We start from the raw sequence: 21,213 nt of genomic DNA, 5'->3' as shown, positions 1-21,213 counted from the left end.
TATGTGGCATTATGAGCTATAATTATACGTGGACTCAAATTATTAAAGCATGAAGTAGTGTTACATCATGATCATTCCAGGGGCTCACATAATTGCTCTCTATCTAAAAAAGTGTATGCAAGGTTAGTATCTGACTCAGAAAACATGTCAGAACCTGAGCAGTGGATTTGTATTCAGCAACTCCTCAGTTGAGACAGTGTCTGAGCACTGATCACATTTTATGAAGATTTTCGCTTCACCTGTTTCATCCATGTTCTTAATCTGTGTGAAGGAAACAAAAGGTTAATTAGTTCACCTTCTTGCTAAGGGATTGTACATTTATATCATTGCTGCTGATAATAATTAGCGTTTATACAGTGCATATATCTGTAAACTTCTCATTTTTCTTCAGCATGCCATCAAAACCAACAACACTTGCTGTTAAAGCTGTTGAAAATTCAGAATTCAAGCAGGTAACTAGCAATGGGATTGATAAAGAGCTGAAATCCAGCAGCTCTGAACTTATGGCTAAAACTAAAGACAGAGTGTCAGCAAAGAAAGAGACCTTTTACCTCACCAGAGAAGCCAAAGACAGTAAGCAGGGACATCACCAAGAAGCCAATGCAGTCTCTCCTCAAGAACCTAAAGAAGGAAAAAAGGGATCTCAGGTCTTGCAGAAAACATCAAGCACCATCACACTACAAGCTGTCAAACTGCAACCAGAACCAAAGGCAGAACCCCAGACCACTTTCATCAGACAGGATGAAGACAGGAAAAGAGCTGTGCAGCCCATGATGTCAGCTCAACAAACTCCATCTCTGACAGGGCAAGTCAGCCCAAGGAGCAGAGAAGCAGAAAACAGATCTGGAGCCCAGAAGGCTGTAATGGAGGAGAAGAGGGAACCTCTGGGAATTTCCCCTCAGTTTGAGAGCCGTCCACAGAGCCTGGAAGCATCAGAAGGCCAGGAGATTAAATTCAAGAGCAAAGGTAAAAGCATGAAAGTTATCAGAGCCCTGGGGTTAGTCAGGTTCTCCTTCTGTGTGTAGAATTGGGGCAAAAATTCCTATTTCATTGCAATTTGTCCTCCTCATAAAGCATTTTGGAAATTGATGCAGAATCTCATGCTGTTTCCACAATACTCTTCTCAATGAAATTTTCAAATCATTCCATACCATAGCATCCATCCCTTCTCTCATCTGGAGTTTCCTCAGATGTAATAAATACTACTTTTTCTAAGATGTCATTTTAGGGCCTCTTATATAAGGATACAAGAGAGAAAATTGATGGTACACTTTCCAGAACTGCAGTTACTTATATTACCCTTGAGCCAAAAAAATGATAAGAAACTACAATCAGTCACTGCATTTCCCTTGCAGCATCTACTTTTACCCCTCATATTTGGTCAGTGCTGATCTGAGTGCTTCCTAACAACTGAAATGGTAAAGTCAGAATTAAAAAGGAGGTTTAGATTTTGCTCCACAGAATTTGATCAGATTTTAACCTGTCAGAAGGGTAATGAGGGCTGCTTTTTGCTGAATCCAGGGAGTAGATTTGGAACACTTATCTTTTTTATTATTATAATTTTAGTAGAAAATAATTTTGAACCATTTTTGTGCTATTTTTTTAAATAACATTTGCAGTTTAAAGTGTTCTGACAAATGAGAGAGAAATTGGGTTTTATGTCTCTCGAGGAAAAAAAGAATCACAACAAACCCATGGTAATTTATCTGATTTCTTGATAGTTCTTGCCCCTTGAGTAAAGAATACAATTTGTATCACAAGCCCAGAGAGTTAGAAGGAGAGAAAATATTCCAAAGATCCTGGCACCTTTAGAATAGTTTATTTTTCAGGTATATTAGTACTAAGAACACGGATTGCTTTCCATCAGAGCACCTCAAAAACTTTGCAAGGTTTAATTAATTCATGATGCTGTTTGGTAGGGAAATGTAGTCTCTGTTGTACAGAAACCAAGGAGATAATTTGGTTCTTATTGAAGCCAGTGCATGCCTTTTCACTTGGCTCTGGACCCAAAGCACAAACCCTTATATACAAAGGCAAGGTGTCTGTAGGGAAGTTACAGTGGAAAGTCCCTAGTGCGCTTTAACAAGTAATCAGAGAAACTCTCTGTCCTAAGAATCCTCTCCGCAAGGGGTGACCAGGGTTGCTTTCACAGGCATTTCTGCTTCCTGGTTGCAATGGAGAATGGAAATGCTATTACACCCTTAAGGAGGCTTCTACCTGCCAGGCTGTCAGCTCAGCAAGCTTCTGGGTCTGTATGGTTACTACAAAGCATCCAGGTTCTTTGACACTTCAGAGCTTGACTTTTTTTTTTTTTTTTCCTCCCAGCTTTTGGAGGTTCTCCCAACTCCACTATTCTTCACTAATTGTCTGTGGACTCTAATGTGCTCTTCTCTGCTGAGCAGGAAAGAGAATCTTTTCTGAATAACCACTTCTAGTTTCTAGTGGAGAAAATTCACAGAAGGACATTTTCTGCTTTCTGATATATGCAATGGGCATTCCACTTTTTACCCTATTTGTGGGTGTAACAGTAATCTGCCCTCTTCCAATTTTTTTAGGGATTTAGAGCTGGATTTAGGCCCTGCTTATTTTTTTCAAGAAGAAGGAATTCTTTGTTTTCCTGTTTCTAGTCATGTGTATCATGTGGGGCCCTGCTTCTAGCAAAGGGTTACTCTTCTTGATAAGTCACTCCCCTATCCTTGTATATTCTCTGATCAGAAGGGTTTCCTGCAGTATATCATATGTCTTTGTTTTGGATATTCCTGCCATCTTTTACTGTCTGTACCTTCCACTGGGGCTGAGCACTCTGGGTAGAGCAGGGAAGGAACATCAGCATCATGAAAGCCCCAGAGGACCTTGTTTGCTGAAAATAAGTGAAGGATGGGGTGGGTGACCTTTTCTGGCATTCTCTCCTAGTCTCTCCTCTTTGCTCATCATAACAACTGCCCTGTGAAGCCCAGACGTCCCTCAGCACTACTAGGAGCCAAATCTGGTTTTCTAGAGCTCTGATACAGGCAAGACAGGCAGTGAAACCACAGTTGTTTTGCTTCTGCTTCCTGAAAGTTTACTGTTCTAGGAAGCTGCCTGCTTTTCCTACACCTGGACTGTAGCCTGGAAAAAAAATACCCAGAATCACAGAACGTTTGAGGTCAGAAGCAGCCTCTGGAGCTCATCTGGTTCAATGCCCCTGCTCATGCAGCATTACCTAAAGCAGGTTGTCCAGGACTATGTCAAGGTGGCTTTTTAATATCTCCAGGGAGGGACACTACAACTTCTCTGGGCAACCTGTGCCAATGCTTAGTAACCCTCACAGTAAAAAAGTGTTTATGTTCAGACAGAACCTCCTGTGTTTCAGTTTGTGCTCATTGTCTCTAGCCCTGTCACTGGACACCGCTGAAAAGAATCATAGAATCATTGTGGTTGGAAGAGACCTCAAAGATCATCAAGTCCAACCATATACCCAGTGCCACCATGCCCACTAAACCCACTGAACCATGTCTCAAAGTGCCACATCTAAATGTTTTTTGAACACCTCCAGGGATGGTGAGTCCACCACGTCCCTGGGGAGTCTGTTCCAATGCCTAACGACTCTTACAGTGAAGAAGTTCTTCCTAATATCCAACCTGAACCCCCCCTGGCGCAACTTGAGACCATTGCCTCTTGTCCTATTGCTAGTTACCAGGGAGAAGAGACCAACCCCCACCTCGCTACAACCTCCTTTCAGGTAGGTGGAGAGGGCAATAAGGTCTCCCCTCAGCCTGCTTTTCTCCAGACTGAACACCCCCAGCTCCCTCAGCCGCTCCTCATAAGACTTTTTCTCCAGGCCCTTCACCAGCTTTGTTGCTCTTCTCTGGACGTGCTCCAGCAGCTCAATGTCCTTCTTATAGTGAGGGGCCCAAAACTGAACACAGTGTTCAAGGTGCAGCCTCACCAGCGCAGAGTACAAAGAGATGATCACTGCCCTGGTCCTGCTGGCCACACTATTCCTGATAGAGGCCAGGATGCTGTTGGCCTTCTTGGCCACCTGGGCACATTGCTGGCTCACATTCAGCCTGCTGTTGACCAACACCCCCAGGTCTTTTTCTGTCAGGCAGCTTTCCAGCCACTCATCCCCAAGCCTGTAGTGTTGCATGGGGTTGTTGTGACCAAAGTGCATGACCGAGAACTTGTTCTTGTTGAACCTCATACAGTTGATCTCAGCCCATTGATCCAGCCTATCCAGATCCCTCTGGAGATCCTCCCTACCCTCTAGCAGATCAACACTCCCACCCAACTTGGTGTTGTCTGCAAACTTACTGAGGGTGCACTCATTTCCCTCATCCAAAGATGAATCAATGAAGATGTTAAACAGAACTGGCCACAACACTGAGCCCTGAGGAACACCACTGGTGACTGGACCCAACCGGATTTGGCTCCATTCACCACCACTCTCTGGGCTCGGCCATCCTGCCAGTTTTTTACCCAGCAAAGGGTATGCCTGTCCAAGCCATGAGCTGCCTGGCTCCATCTTCTTTACACCCTCCTTCAGATATTTATATACATTGATGAGATCTCCCTTGAGCTTTCTCTTCTCCAGACTGAACAGTCCCAGAATAAACAACCTCAGTGACAGGTACCATGGATTGCAAAATACTGCTAGATGCTCAGAGAAACCAATTTAGAAGGGTATGGAGGAATAGGGAGAAATTTCATTCTTTCTCCTCTAATATCTCATCACATCGCATGTCTGTGACTTTTAGAGGAACGATTTTCAGACAGAAGTACTTGGAGTTTTTCAAGTTTACAGATATTTCTTATTTTTAAGGATGAACTGGCCAAGAGATTTTGGAAGATCAGAAATATCAAACCATCTTTTTGAAGATAGTTTTGTGTATTACTTGCTCATTAAGTTTTGTATAATTAGGTATGTGTAAATTATACCTAATTTACACCAAAGCAAATAATGGAATTACACTAAGGGGAATACCTGTTCATGAAAATTCAAATACCTGACTGTCTAGTTTCAGGGAAACCAAAACCAGATGTGGAGTGGTTCAAAGAAGGTAAACCTATTAAAACTGGAGAAGACGTGCAGATATATGAAGAAGATGGAATTCATTGCCTGTGGTTAAAGAAAGCCTGCTTGGGGGACAGTGGATCTTATAGCTGTGCAGCTTTCAACCTCCAAGGCCAGACTTCCACCAGCTGGTTGTTAACCGTCAGAAGTAAGTTTGTTCCTGTGAGCCCATCTGCACTTTGAAAACTGTGGCTGGGCTTCTCTAAGCTATCAGAGGGTGGTGACTACAAAATTTCTATTATGACTTCTCAATGCAGGTTAATTCTAATTCCTAACTCTGTGAATAATGTGGTGTGGGATAGCTGGCAAGCCACTTTCTTCATCAGTTTCCCTTCTGACCCTTTGTTTTTGTTGTCTATATAGCTAAAACCATCTCATTGAATGTTTTGTATACTGGGAGGCCTGCTCTCCACTCTCCACTATTAATGCTTGTATTTAATACAGGTTGCCAAAGATTTTATTGTTGCTGTACTGCATTCAGTTCTTTTGGAGTTGCTTAGCATTTCTACAGGACACTGCATATCTGAAATGTTTTGCAAGCACAAACCAATCCTGTGCAGAAAAGTGAATAAGAAATAAAGTAATAAAAATTGCATTCTCCTAAATTCAAGTACACTTCCCAGTGACAAATTATTTTGAGCTTGAAGGCACTGTCTTACAGGTCTGATTGAAAGATTTGTTGGCCTCTTAGCAAATCCTGTCCTCAATTCTAATCTTTTCACCTGGTTTTAGGTTTTGTCCTGGAGCTATGATCGTGTTTATGCAACATTTCTCTATTTTCTCTGCCTGAGGTTAAACCAGGATACCCAAGATACTTTCTGTCTCATGAGAGACCTGTAAACTGCATCATTAAGTCACCCTGTTTCACTGCCAGTCAGGGGAAATTTGGGAGAGGGACTGGGAGAAGACAGACAAGAGGAGAGATGACTTATCTTTCCTGTCCTTTGCACTGAGCTCCCTGGCAATATGTTGCAAACACTTCTAGTGACAGGCTGCAAATGGTGGATTCTGGTATATAAAACCAACACCTAAGATACAGCTTGAGGACTGGCAAAGCCTGCCTTGTAGATTATAGAAGAAGCTCTTCTTTATACCAGTCTGTTGCTCAAAATTATTTCTATTTCCCGATAAAACATTTCACCATGGTGAAATGGTTTGATTTTTTTGTTTTGCTTGTTTGCATGGGATGAATCTGTTAGCCCAGCCATGTCACCTAAGCATACCTAGAAAAGTCACTAAGCGGTAAAGATAATTTTTTCAATTTGGGTTAAAGGAACTGTTTTCATTTTGGTTTTAAAGGGCCTAAAGTTCAAGCGGTTGCTCCATGCTTTTCCAGTGTCTTGAAAGGATGCACTGTGAGTGAAGGGCAAGACTTTGTGCTGCAGTGCTGTGTAGGAGGCGTACCTGTGCCTCAGATCACATGGCTTCTCAATGGTAAGGAACCCCCTGGTCTGCAATACACGCATGCACACGCTTACATCCACAGTCACAAACGCCACTCTGATCAGCACATAGCAAAGCCGTGAATACTGCACAAAGCACTCTAAATCGCCGTAATATAATCCACTAGAATACTTGAAGAAAATCAGTTTATATGCACGTAACATGCATGAAGGGTGGTTTTCTTGAGCATTCTGTCTTCCTGCAGCTTTCCGGTATGTCCAGCAGGGGACTCTGGTGACAAGGTTGTACGCAGATGGGTTGGCTGGGTTTTGTTAAACGCAGCTTTTCACCACGCTCCAACAAAGCCTGTGTTGCTACTGTATGCTGAATCCTGTGCTACCCTCACTCCTTTGCCACTAGCCTCTGCTCTGAGAGTAACGGGTTGGCATCATGATCCTGCAGGGTTAGTAAGTTCTAAGCATATCACTCTTTGGAGTTGGAAGGAAACCTATGCCCGATTCCATCCTTCCATCAGCTGGGCTGGTCTTAATTCGTACTAGAAGCTGTGTCCTCAATATATTAAAATCACAGCTTTTCTGGTTGCTTCTCTACTAGAAATAGGTTCCTTGAGATTCAAACGCTTGCCCAAAACTGACTGAAAAAAAGGATAAATAAAAGATTTTTTTACTTTTATCAGACTGTTTAATCTCCTACCCTGCCCTGATTACACAACTGAACACGCAAGTTTCCTTAACAGCCCCCTCTTAATACTGAACTCAGCCCCAAACATCAGCATTTTGCTTATATTTCAAATGATTTCAGAAATCCGGGGACTACATGCCTTGGCTAAGGGCTCTTTCCGTTTAGAGCCATATGTATTAAATACTAGACAGATTTATTCAGCTTAACCCTTGATCACCTCTGTTACTCCTGAAGTGCAATTGATTTTTTTGCAGACTCTCCCAGGCTTTCTATCTTTGTGTGTATATGTGTGTGTGTGATTTAAAGATAAGGATTAGCATATTTTGCCATAAAGATGTTTCCTCCAGGATTGTTTTAAAATTAATTATTTGCACATGATCTCTGTTTTTCTTCAGCTATTTAGAGTAAATAGGATAATTGAAAAAGGTGGCAGGGCAAATGAATCATGGCCTTGAGGTTGGTACATTCCCACAGCCTGGTGCGTTCCCCTTCCCAATAGCTCCATATCTAGAATAGAAAGGCCACTGCTTTATTTACAACACGAAACATGTGAGTAAAGGCTCTGACACTCTCCTGTTTAAAATAATTTGTTTCTCTGTCTGAAGGCTACTCTGCAGTTCCTCCTTTGCAGACGTGAGTAGAATCACTGTTTTGCTATAAGAGAATTGTGTCTTGTAGCACAGAAGGAGCAACTCCGACCCATAGGGTCAGTCATTTCATCTTCATGTTCCAAGGATAGCCACTGCTCATAAAGGGTTCCCTTAGTCACTGAATGATGTAGTTACACCCAGTTGTCTTCCAGATACAGAGCCTCTTCCTGTCTCAAATGACTTTCTGTGCTACAGTTCATCAGGCATAGATACAGCGTCTCCATTGATGTAACCATGTTCTGCTTTGCTAACCAGAAACAACTATCTCCTGAAAAACAGGGCCTAGAGATCAATGTGCAACATGTTTCTGTAAGCCTCCAGCATGCACTGTGCCCCCCTGCCTTTTTTCAGAATGTTTGTTCTGCATTGACCTTTCTTCTCACTAATCTCAGATGAGTCTGCCCCTGTTCAGGCATAACCATGTTTGTATTGCATATCCAAGCTTCTGACTTCAATTGGGTCAATATCACAAGGAGGCAAAAGCAGGTGGGTTTTTTTCACATAGTTAGAATTCAAACCGTTAGGGTTCTGTAAGTGAAAGCCAGTGCATTAACTCTGCCCTTAAATCAAAAGGCAGTGATGAGTCTGAACAACAGAAGCACAAGAAACTATCATAATAATAAAAATTACAGAAATCGTATATTATTCTGAAGACATAAGTGCACTACTTTCATTCCGGACTCCTAAAACATACCACTATAGTTTAATGCCTTTCTGTCTTGCATCTGATTGTGATATATAATGGTTTATATACCATTCTGATACAAACTTGAATGGATTATAAACAGTAGTTTAATGCTGATAATTCCGTGTACACTCCTAGGATCATTATTTTACCTAAGGATCAAATTGGCTATTGCGATATCCATTTGAATGCAAACATTCCCTTTCTGTCTACCAGCTAGCTAGATACTACAAACTTCTCATATTTATATCCATTATCAAATAAAGGAGAAAGTTGTGGGTTTGATCCTGAAATATTATTCCAAGCAGACAGAACAATGCTTTTGGCAAAATAACATGATGGAGTGTTTCATCAACTGGCCATATGAAGCAAACAGTATATTCACAGTGTGTAATTTGAGGCAGGCAGACAAATTTTGTTTTAAAAAAAGGTGTGTTACAATCTGTTCATGCTTGGAATATAAAGCTTTTTATGTTCACAACCGATAGGCTGCGGCAGAGAAAAAAGCAATCTGCTGAGAGCAATCACACTACTGTTCAAAATATAGCACTTTTGCAGAACTCCATAGAAATAAAAATCGTACGGGACAGGATGTGTAAAGTTCACAAGAAAATATCAAATGCAAATTGTCTTCCAAGCATGACAATGACAACAAGCTAGAATTAGTTTTTGAAAGGAATAGTGAGTATGTATATTTCAGTGAAATAATGAGTGTAAAGATGAGGTTATCAAATCATAAGAAACACGAACAAAAGGCTGCTTTGAGAAAAGCAGAACAGTCTCACTCCTAGGGTGGCCAGCCCTTGACACTGAACAGCCTGTGTGCTGTCCAATCTGCCTTCCTGCAATCTCCAAGGAAACACACCACCTGAGAGCTAGAAGACTTACAGTAACTTCGTTACATACAAGTACTACTTTAGATACTGAGCATTTTTACTAGCTGTGATTACATATGAATTTAAAACATTTTCCAAGCCATTATGTAGATTGATCTCTCTCTCAGATCAACCAAGACGAAAAACTGATGATGTATGCTGTTGCATTGTTTATAATTACTTCTTAGCATCTGTGAGGATGAATATTTTTTCCATATTCGTAGAGACTGCACAAATAAGACCCACCTGACTGAACTATGGATATTATTCGAGTTCTTACTCTTCTCTACAGCTCCACCATCTTCAGTTTCTTTCTTACACTTTTTCCTATTTTAATGATTTAAAGCTTTTTTCCAACTTTTTCAAGGTGGTCCTTTTGTCCTGTTGCTCTCACTCAGCCCTTTATCTTAAGTTTCTTTCTGAATTTTCGCTAATTTACTGGAAAACTTCCTGAAAGTAAACTTGGGTTTTAGTTCTGGCCTCACCAAAACCTTATAAATAATTTCTTACACGTGCTCTCTGTGACAATACTTCAGTATGTAACTCCAATTTACTTCAGCTTCTTTAAATGTTTATTGGTAACTTCTTTTTAAATTGCAGGAATAAGGCCTATATGACTGTATTTTAAATACCTTCCTTTTCATATTGCTTTCCATGTGTTTTGGGGGTTTTTTTTGAGTTGAATTGAACCTCTTTCTGCTGAATTTAAAAAGAATATGAGCATGACTTTAGCATAACAATTCTCTGAGTAGTGTTTGGGTTTAAGATAGCTTTCTCTTTTAATAAATGGGCCAGGGGAAAATTTCCTTTCTTCTGGCACAACATGCCAGCAGAAAGGTATTTTTTGTTATTGTTCCTGCTGCCAAGCTGTCATGGAGATTTGACTGTTCTGCCTCTGGAGAAGAGAACATTTCACTACTGGGAGAGTTGTTTTTATTAGCTGAAAATATAAGTACAATAGGTATAACTTAGAATCTTGCTGCAGGTTATTTTTCAGGGCTGATATACTTGTGTTTGTTTTTCTGGAATCTGATGAAAAGGTTATTGTGTAAGTGAATTCACTATTCTGTGAATAGTGCTAAAAAATACTCACAATTTTGTTGTGAGCTGGTGTGAAAAAGAGGATGACCTGACAAAATTTGAGGACATGGTGAATGAGACCACATTTTCTTTTTCCACACAGAACACTTACCCTATTCATTTGCTTATTTACAACAGAAATAAAAAGGCATTGTTCTGTTTTTGATGCTGGAGCTTTTATCCTGAGTGTATTTCTGCTATGATTATCATCATAGCATCATTAGGCACCATTAATAGTTTCAATGTCAGAATCCCAGATGGGATCCCTGTCAGGTTAAATATTCTACAGTTAGACCAGGAAGGTAGTCCAGTGCCCCATGTCTTTACAGAAAGCTTTGTCTGCTTGGGCTTTAGCCCTACATGTACATATTTGAATGTAACGTTATTCCCGTATGCAAAAAATATGTGATTGGACCTAATAGTTACAACAGTCTGTGTGTAATTGAGTGAAAGGAAGCTCAAAGGAACTAGTAATAAGAATATGTAACCTGTGAAGAAGGTGGAAAGAGTTTAGTCTAAAATTGGAGTCTTCTGGGCAGTTGATTAAATGTTCACCCCAGTTTTTCATGCGGTAGGAAATCTGCTAACTTAGCAAATGGATGACTGACAAGTTAAGGAACAAGATCGTCTACCGCATTTTATAATTTATGTAAGTATTGGATCATGCTGATTTTGGCACATGTCTGTGTTTCAGAATGAAGCTTCGTATGCAGATAGATAGTGCATAGATAATGGCTGCCTTTTGAGTTTGCTAGTGTTGAAAATCAGAGATGAAAGAAAAATCTGTCCCATCATTTAATTTATCCTGCTCATAGTGCAGACCTGATTCTTACAAACCCCAGAGCTTTTGTCCTAATATTTTAAAATCATTTTGGCAATTAAAGTGATTTTGATCTTTCCTTTTGATCATGATTTCCCAAGTGACAGATGTCTTTGATTCAGTCCTGCACAATTTCTCTGCAGTTTCACCCTCTTCTCTTAGATGACTCTAATTTCTTTTTCCAGCATGATGTTTATGCACAGATATCAGGCCCTCCTAAGCATTGCATACACTGGGAAAGCAACCAATGATGAGTCAGTAGTGGAAACTATTTAATATCGGGAAAACAGATTGCAGAAGCATTTCAGAAAGTGAGGCTGAGATTGATGACAGTTCCTGAAACAATAGCAAAGCAACTTTAACCAGTCTACATTAACATTTAAGCATGTTCCAAACCAATTCAAGGAACCAGTTTCTTAAATTGAACTTCTTTAACAGTCACATCACAACAGATCAGACTGTACCTGTCTGTTACCAGGCTATACATACTGTAGTGTAGATTGACTGCTTGTATAAATCAGCCTCTTGGCTCCATCATAGATTTTGCTGTCTCTCTTGGAAAGTCTTGTACTACAAAGTACTTGATGGAGGACTTTAAGTGCTTCTCCATGCCCAGCAGGTTTTGCACATCTAGACAATAATGCTAATATCTAGTTTCAGGCAAAGTACAAGATGGAGACAATGTCTGAAGCAAACACACCAGGCATTTCTTTTCTTGTCCACCTGAATCTATTCAAAATACACAGATAAACCTTTCTCCTCTTGCTGCCATTCAAAGTAGCACCCAGTGATCCTAGTGGTGACATTTGTCTGACAACCATATTCCGTTTTGTGCTTGGGATGCTGCTGTTTGTAGTCACTGGAGAGCAGTGGCTGTGTTCCAGAGAGCAGGATTTGGGTCTGCCCTTTAATATACTGGCTGGTGTTAGGCATCCAGATTTCAATAAAAACAAGAAGTGCTTTTGAAACTTATGGCTGATATATTAAGACAATTCTCTTCCTTTCTGTCTGCAGACCAACCAATTCAGTATGCCCATTCCACTTTTGAAGATGGAGTTGCAAAATTGACTGTCCAAGATGCCCTACCAGAAGATGATGGCATTTATACCTGTCTGGCTGAAAACAACACAGGACAGGCATCTTGCAGTGCTCAGGTCACAGTAAAAGGTGAATATCTCAGCCTGCTGTAATTACTGCAATGATATGAGCTATAATATTTTTTTAAAAAAATCTTGGATCCTTAACAGAGGTGGTTATAAGTGAATTCCATATTTTTTCTAAGCTCTTGTCAGCTGGGTACCTTTTCTCCTCCTTGGAGGCGTGTGCAACTTAAGCATTTAAGGACAGTGAAATGTAAACTAAAATGCATGTTTCAGAAAAAGGTATTAATGCTGTGATCTCAGCAAGAAGGGCTTAGTGTGCTACAAATCAGTGAGGCTAAGTTTTGGAAGAGGTGTACCAGTGTGGGAAAGGGCTGCCGCTGCTGGGAAAAAAAAAAAAGTATAGCATCACCAGTATCACCCATCAGGCAGAAGGTGTTATGGTGATGAGGCAGATGCTACCCCTTTTTCTTGAAAGGCAAAGCACAGAGATGAGTGCCAAGGACTGCAATTATGATAGCAAGTGCCAATATTCTTGTTCTGCTACCAGGATTTATCAGAGATAATTCTGAAGAGGTATGTATCAGCTAATTGGGAACAGTGTATCTCTAAACAAGCAGAATTTGGGTAGTGAAAGTACCAGAAGAATTTTGTAGTAAGCAATTGAGGTGATCTGTTGTTTCTGAAATCTGACAGCACCCTCCTTGCAAATATCAATAATTTGATAACCCCAGTGCTGATTAGACATAGCTGATGCGTCCATGAAAGCCATAATTCTGCATTAGGATCTGAGCAAACATAGTCTAAAAGACGAGAGATTGCAATAAAGACAAGAGATGACAGAATCCCATAGATGAATTGAACAGTGAGGTAGTATCAATCAATATTATGGTCTTTATTCTTATAATCTCACTTGGCACCAATTTATACAGGCATTTCATTTTATGGACTGGAGATGATCAGCCCCCTCCTTCTACAATCGCCCTCATTCAGACTCCCCCTCCCTCTACAATCAAGCCTGTATTTGGTATTTGTCATCTGTAAATGATTTTTTTCCAAAGCAATAACAGTTTGGCACTGCCTGTCCAACAGACTGCTGACTGACAGCTACCAAGGGACCTATTCCATTTGTCTATGACCAAATAATAGCTGCCCCAAATTTGTACACGCAGCTTGGTAGGAAATGTACCCTGATCCCTGGGATCCCAAGATTTGTCTTTGCTTGCCACTGTTCTGTGGTGTTTGTCTACAGCACTTCAGTGATGTGCCTGCCCCTGTTCTGTCTGTATGAATCCATTTAAAACCCTAGACAAGCTTAAAAAGAAAACAAATCAATTCTGGTAAACCTATGAGTTAATTTCTTGATTATCAAATTGGAAATGTAGTCATCCCCTCCCTGCCCTCCCCCTCCCCCCAGGAAAAGGGGCATAAAGTAGGAAAACATTGATATAAAATAAGCCTGAAACTAATCTGTTCTCAAAGATGTCATTTATGATTTCTCTGAAGCATTTCATCTGCAGTAGCTAAGGGCAAATCAAGAGCACTCCACCTCAAGGAAGCTGTCTTTGACATGGGACCTGCTGATTCTTCACTGGGACACAGAAACCAAAAAGACAGCCCCTCTCTAACTAACCATTTCTGAGTTATTTTAGGGTTGACATACAATGTTAGCGTGGGAGCAATAGTGACCTAGCCTTTTCCTAAGTTTGTGTACTCTGCTGAGCTATTTCAGGCTACATAGTTGCTGTTGCACTGAGTTGGATTCCTTCTGTACTTTAGCTAGTCCGGGGCTAGAAAGCTGCATTGCCACTATTATGGGTAGTTAGTTCCTCTGCTTTGCATCCAATTCTATTTTCTTGGAGTCATGGAGCGTGGAGGGAAGAACAAGAGCAGAATTAAGAACATGTGTGACAGGCTGTAAAGCCACGTGTTCAACATTTTTACAGATTTAGCTGTCCCCTCCACTTCCTCCCTAAAATTCATTATGTCCCTGTTGCCATTAGGATTACACTAACTTTTCCCAAGACTCAGATCAATGTGGATTTGCCTGCCAAAAATAGTACCAAATTTAAAATCGGGGTTTCCAAATCTCTTATCTGTTCATATATTTTTTTCCATCAGACCCTCTAGCAAAGGCTTATTGGCATTAGAGTTCTCTGAGACTCTGAATGCTGCTGCTAAGGCTTCTCTAAATGCTCAGCTTTTCCAGACAGATTACAGCAGGAAATCAGTGTATCTGCAGAAAGAGCGAAAACTTCAAAATCCTCTCCTGACCAGGCACTGATTTTTGGAATAAAGTCTGTAAAAACTGTTTCTGAATTGTAACCCATCTCTCTCCAGCTCCTTTTTGTATCCAAGATGATTTAAAGTTTTCAGATTTCGTGCAGTGCTCAGTTTGTTCATTCATTGCTAGAGAAATATTTTTCTTTTGTATGTGAAAAGTAATTTCTATTTAATTTAAGAAGGAATGGATGTTCTTGGCATATAATCCATATCAGACCAGTGTCAGAATTCGGCTTTTCCTTAACTTGATACTGTGATCCTTGGACACATCTCTGAGTCTGTCTCAGTTTACATTTCACTTCATATTGCTATTTTTGCCTTTGCTATTCTAATGCTTAAGGGTCTCATGGAGGAGCATATCTGCTCTGATCATTGGGGAAACTTACCTGGAGTGAATTGTCTGTCTTAACATTAAAACTCAATTTTATTTTTCAAAGGCAAAAAGCTCCACCTTCTAAATTAAATTACGCTCACAGATGACTCAAAAAAATCCCATACTGGCAGCAAGGATAGTCAGTGCTATAATATTGAAAGGAAAGGAAAGGAAAGGAAAGGAAAAAAAATGAACCACAACATAAGCTTCATGCTTGAATTATAGTACAAGATAATACTTCAATCTGCTAGTAGGTTACAGGTATTATCTGGCCACATATTATGTTTTCTGATCATCTTTTGTGCATTCTTTGTCCTTCAGAAGATCTGCTGCTTTGTTTTTGTCAAAGGAAATTTCCTTTTGTGGGATTATTGTAGGAAACGACATTTTAAAGGCCCTTTGCCCCATAAAGGGCTACTGCTCCAAGTCCTGTTAAACACAAGAGGAGGATTTTTTCCAGTACTTTCAGTATGCTTTTGCATTGGGCCCTGGATAACTAGCTAGGCTTATTATGGCATAGCATTCCTTCTAAGTCATCAGTCTCAGATTCATTTATGGTTGTCTTTTGTTTCCTTATTATTAAGCAGGATAAATTCTGCCTAGCTCTGAACAACCTCAGTCCTTCCTGAATGTACTTAGCTGTTTGTAGGAGGCTTTTGGCACTGGGTTGAAAAAGTCCCACACTTCAGATGGATGGGGCATAAGAAATGCAGTCATCTTAAAAAATTCAAACTAATCAGGCTTCTGCTTATTTAAGACAAGAAAATATCATCTTCAGATCACTTAAGTAAGTGATCTGAAGGCTGAGGAAATTGGGATAGATCCATTAGTCTGTGGAGAAACTAAGTTAATTAAGGTGAAGCTAATTTTGGCCTTGTAAAAGACTAAGTAGACTAAATTGAATCCTGACAGCTGTCTTCCCTGTGACAGCGGTTTCTTACAGCTGAAATACAGGTAGACATAAACTACAGAGAATGAGCAGCACTTCTTTGAAAAAACGGCTTAACAAATGTCTTCACCATGTGAATTTTTCCTCTCCAGTAATTGAATTGAACTCTCCAGTAAGTGGAGTGCACTGGATAAAATGCTATATTAATTTGTCTAATGCAAGAAAACCTGAGAGGTGAGAAACATGGTCCAGATTACTCAAACATTCGATGACAGACATTCCTGAAATGGTACAATTTGCTGCTCTGCAAATGCTAAATTTTTTTTCCTTTAAACTTATGCATCATTTTCTATACACAGGATAATCAGAATTTGGGAGTCTTTGGAGCTGATGTACAAATTTCTTAAAAAGTTTTAAAACAATGTGCGCATGACTGAGTTGTTTCTGTTATTGTATGTGTGTGCTGTAATATACACTGATCTTATGCTGATGGTGATTGTAGATACTGAGGTTGCATATTAATATTAATGAGCTTTTTATCAGGGTGGCTAAACATTTTCATCAGTTTTTTATGAATAGGAAACTGAGGTGAGGAGCAGTTAATTAACTTTGCATGTACCTACATAGTGAGTCAGTGTTAGTTCTTTGCTGTAGCTGTGACAATCAGAGTGTATAGTTGGAAGGTAAGGCCAGCTCCCAGGAATAGTAACTGTTCTTCAGGTCTGCCTCATACCTGAGATAAGGCTTCTGACATTGTCCCTGTCAATTAACTAATCACTGACAAGGAATTATAGGTCAGATCTACCTGTAGAAAAGATGTGTCAAAGGGATATTTAACCACCTGACATTCACACCAACGCCTGGGTGTACTACACAAGATTACAGGCTGGAGGGAGAGTGGGAATAGGGATGGGACATATGATAGGCTCAATCTACTGTTGTGCTGAACCAAATTAATAATGTGTGTAGGAAGCTTTTGTTCTTTTGCGAGCAGACTCTGCATGTAAAAGAGGCAGTTAATTGCTTTTTCCAGCTTTCTCTAGGTATGGTATCAAGTGGAGCACTTGTTACATGAGGGCTGGCTCCTAGGAGAAGGTCCTTCTCTCTTGCAGTTCTGCAGCAGATGACAAACAAAATATCTGACCCACTGCAGGCTCCTTGAGAGTTCTCCAGCTTCCTCCCACCAGGCAGCAGATCATTGATTGATTTCAAGAGGGAGGGCACAAAGTGTGGGTAGTGATAGCAGCAGCACGGGCTTGCAGCCAGCGTACTTTTGTGGGCTGTAATGCGCTGCAGCCACTCATTTTGCTGATGCTTTTCTTCTGCACACTGCCTTTTTGAATAAAGGCCTAATACTGCCTCCCTTGGTGAGCTAACACTGTTCAGCAAATACTGCTGCTCCTGCTTGTTGGCTCTTGACCTCATTTCTCCCTCCCTGCCAGCAGTGCACTTTCCTGACTTCACATCTGTTCCCCTTTCTCCCCCACCACTTTCTGTTCACACTTTTTTCTTTTTTTAGTGCAGCTTCCCCAGAGTAAGTGTCTATGTTGGGAAGCCCGTAGCCCTTACAATCCGATTACTGTAGTCGTTCATTGATCATTGGATGATCAGATTAGAGTAACCTGAAAGCCTGTCAGCGTCCCTGCTGTAACCAGTTTATCAGAGCAGTGAAGGGAGATGCTTTCTGGAAAACCAGTTTGTTTTGTTCCTGTCACTCTTCCAGCTGGTGTGAGTGGGACCATAAAATATAACCAGGTGGAAGAAAGGCTTTCAGGTAGGAGTCTTTTCTTCCAGTCATGAGAGATGCTGTCTTTAGGTTGTGGGCTGTTTTTCTTTCTATCTCAGAATGACCTCTCTTAGACATTAATCTTTTGAAGAAGGTTATCACTGCAATTAGCAGCCTTTCCTTGAAGACTTAATTGAGATGCTACAGCTTTCTTTCTCTGAGATACATATTTCTGCCTAAGGTAAACCAAGTATGATATTTTACTTGCCTACAGTGATGAAATATTTGTGACAGCTTTTCAAAGTCACTATTTATTTGGAAGCATTTTGCTGTATTTCAAGCGTAACAAAAATATAAAGGACTATAGAAGACTTTCCAAAATCTACAAGTCTAGTCTTGTTAAATGTCCAAAAGGCATTCCAGACCAGTAGTCTGGTGGAACTACTTGGCTATGTAAGAACTGGTTTCAGAGCACTAAGTGAAAAGGAGGGGTTTATTGTTACTGTATCGAAAGGTCAGAGGTAAGCTGTCATGAGCATCAAAGAAACTCTGTTCCACTGCTTTCAAGAGTGTCCCAAAGTTCCTAGTCCAGCACTCTGTGTGGGTCAATAACAGCTATAATGCTTGTAAGAATAAACTTCTTTTTTTTTTTTCAAATTGCCTTCTTTCAGCACCTCATGACCAAATGTGAAACACAGTACCAGCTACAGACCAAAAATGAAGGACAAAGCAAAATGTGTGGAAGCTTTTGATGATATAGGATTTGTGCCATCCATATAAACAATGTTCTCTAAAGACAGCTTCTAGATATAAATCATTTCCAGTAAAAGAGGAACCAAATTTGGATGCAAATGAGGGATGAGTGCTTGCAGAATGACCAGAAGTTAAATGGCAGGAATTGCATTAATATTTCTTATAAATGAAAAACAAAAGATGAGATGTTGACAGAAAAAAAAAATTTAATTGAAAAAGAAAAGAAAGAAGAAAAAAATCCCACCCCTACATCTGATGGTCTTCTCAAATGTGAAATGATCAAATGCTGTGAACATTAAGCTATTATGTACCACAATGACTGAAAACAGATGGTTATTATAACAGCCTTGGGAATGGCCCTGCATTGGCCAAGGTGCAAACTGTCCCAGCTTGAGTTGCCAAACTCTGTAACGCTCTAAGTTTCAACTGAAAAGTGGAAGTCATCAAAATACATATAAAACCTGTTAACTGAATATATGCCTGAGTAATTTTGAAAGCATGGGCATGATGATACCCTGAAGAATGTTTCAAAGAGCAACTGCTGTGGATTAGCTAATGGGAACTCAGTCAGCCATCCAACTGTCTCATAGCATTAGCTCAATTTATAAAACTCTCTAGAAATGACTGTTGTGCAGGTAGATTTGAGGTAGGCAAACTGTAGGATGGGAGGAAGCCCTAATCAGAATTAATAACTGAAAATCAGTTCCAAAGCATCTGAGAGTTGCATGCAGTGTGTGTTTTTCTGGAAGAAAATGAGCTTGGTTTCTGACACTAAGCATCATTTCTGTCTGCATTCATTTTCTGGCCTTTTTCCTGCTTTTCTCATGTAGTTATAAATTCACCCAGCTTATGTTACTTTTATGAATTGATTTCCAACCTTGCTTCACTGAGCTTCCTTTCCATGACTACTAGATTAACCTGAATTTATCAAAACACAGCCCTGTTGTGCAAATATTGCTAAACAAATGACAAAAAGCAAATGTGTATTTTAGTCACTTGTGTACCATCAGTCATGATACATCAGATGGAGTAGCCACCAAAGAGAGATTTAGTCTATAGAATGGTTACATAACAATTAAAAACCACAACGTCACAGGTAAAATCGCTAACTAAGTGCTAGAAGTGACCTGTTTTAACACGTAAGCTTTTCATCTCTAGTGCCTCATACTTAGGCAGAGTAAGAGTCACAAATGGAAGAGCACATGTAGTATTGATGTTTGCCTTTAAACTACAAATCAAAAGGAGAAATACATCTTTAAGCAAGTTGTTTCTCAATATTAGAGTTAAAATTATAAAGACAGCAAGACAGCCTCTAAGGATATATCTGTGCCTACTTTTTTCAGGTTTGATTTTTTTTTTTTTTTTTAAAGATAATTAGCACTTCTGTTAGTGTGAGTTTTGTCCCTTTCTCTTAATTTCTCTTGGATTTGGGAGCAGACATGTTGACAGTATTTAGAAGCCTGTTGAGTACCTTGCATTACCAGCTGATGTAAAACATATACACAAACAAACACACATATGCTCCAGTGCAAAAATCTCATGGAAGTTTCATTTACAGCAGAAAGATTCTTGCCTAAGTAGAGGAGCACGGCCAATGTTTACAGAAAAGCAGAGGCTGTCAAGGTCCCACAAGTGTTTTGTCATGTGTTCAAGAAAATAATAATTAAAAAATGGCTTTTAATCAAAAGACTCGGTAAACTGAAGGGATTGGTTTGAGAGTAGGCTGATGTGCATATTTATTCTCTGTATAAATATTTTTGTGAATACCGTTATCAAAAGTATAGAGAAATGGGAGAACCATGGAGAAGACTTGTGAGTGCATAAGCACGAGATATTCAGCACCAGCAGAAAGAGAAGAGCTGTAAAGGTAAGAATTAAAGAATTGCTTTATGAACAGCATATGCAGGAGGACAAGTAGGGTTGTAGGAAAGGAAGGTCCAAGTAAGGAAAAGAGGAGATGGGTTTACATGAGGGAAGCATCTGTCTTTGATTTAGGTGACTAAAGAGAAATCTGAAAATTTCAAACACATAAGCTGGTGTGTATAGACCCAAGTAAGGATGGGAAGTTCTTAAAAGTACGTCTCTTCAGTTTAGTCTTAGAAATTTAACAGCGTGTTGTTCAAGCATCTGAGTTCCAGCATAGAGTCCCTAGGTTAGTATGGCTAAAAAACCTGAAAACAAAGCTGAAAAAACAAATACAAGTCCCCCATGCTGAAATTTAGCAGGTCCTGCCTTTTCCTTACTAATTTTGCAAGTCTATGGAGTTCTCTTGCTGTAAAAGGCAAAAATGTCCACATTACAGAAGCAGCATAACAGAATTTGTTGTATGTACATTTGGGATAGAAAATGTATCTAACTAGGCAGATATACCACTCTAACACTTGCTTTAGCACCACTTCTTGAGATCTAATTTTGTCAAGCAGTGATACTCCACTTTTAGAATAATAAAGTTTCTGTTTTAGAGTCTGGAAAAATGAGCAATACAGAGATGTCTAAGTGACTTAAAGCAAGTTATAAGGTTATAGTGTGAGTCCTAATGAGCAGGTCGTTCCTTGAAGTAGGGGGAAGTAAGAGAGGGCAGGAACTTTGTATACCTGAATGCTACTGGAGGTGTTTCCATGCAGGTTCATTTTAGTCAAGCCTTGACTACCAGTCCACGTACACAGAATTTGTCTTTTTTTTTTTTTTTTTTTTTTTTTTCATAGTAATGTCTTATTTTGAGAGATTTTTAATATAAATTCATCAGGAAGAGAAAACTGACCACAAACAATGCCATACTGGAACTACCTTATATCTTCTGGACTTAAATGCCAAACAAGCCTCGCTTTAGAATTCCTTTCT

The 21,213-nt window shown here is 39.8% G+C and overlaps 1 protein-coding gene across 1 annotated transcript in view; it reads left to right on the top strand.

Annotated features, from left to right (window-relative positions):
• Positions 1-503: 503 nt before the first annotated feature.
• MYLK (myosin light chain kinase) overlaps positions 504-21,213 on the top strand; it is a 114,631-nt gene continuing 93,921 nt past the window's right edge. Inside the window, exons 1-4 of the mRNA XM_009701262.1 lie at positions 504-966; positions 4,998-5,201; positions 6,353-6,487; positions 12,263-12,415. Of these exons, the coding sequence (XP_009699564.1) occupies positions 504-966; positions 4,998-5,201; positions 6,353-6,487; positions 12,263-12,415 (955 nt within the window). The remainder of the gene's footprint in view (positions 967-4,997; positions 5,202-6,352; positions 6,488-12,262; positions 12,416-21,213) is intronic.

This window comes from Cariama cristata, unplaced genomic scaffold (assembly GCF_000690535.1).
Source record: "Cariama cristata isolate BGI_N322 unplaced genomic scaffold, ASM69053v1 scaffold7780, whole genome shotgun sequence".
NCBI classification, from domain to species: Eukaryota; Metazoa; Chordata; class Aves; order Cariamiformes; family Cariamidae; genus Cariama; species Cariama cristata.
Note: the sequence above shows the minus strand (reverse complement) of the source record. Positions and strands in the feature narration are given on the sequence as shown.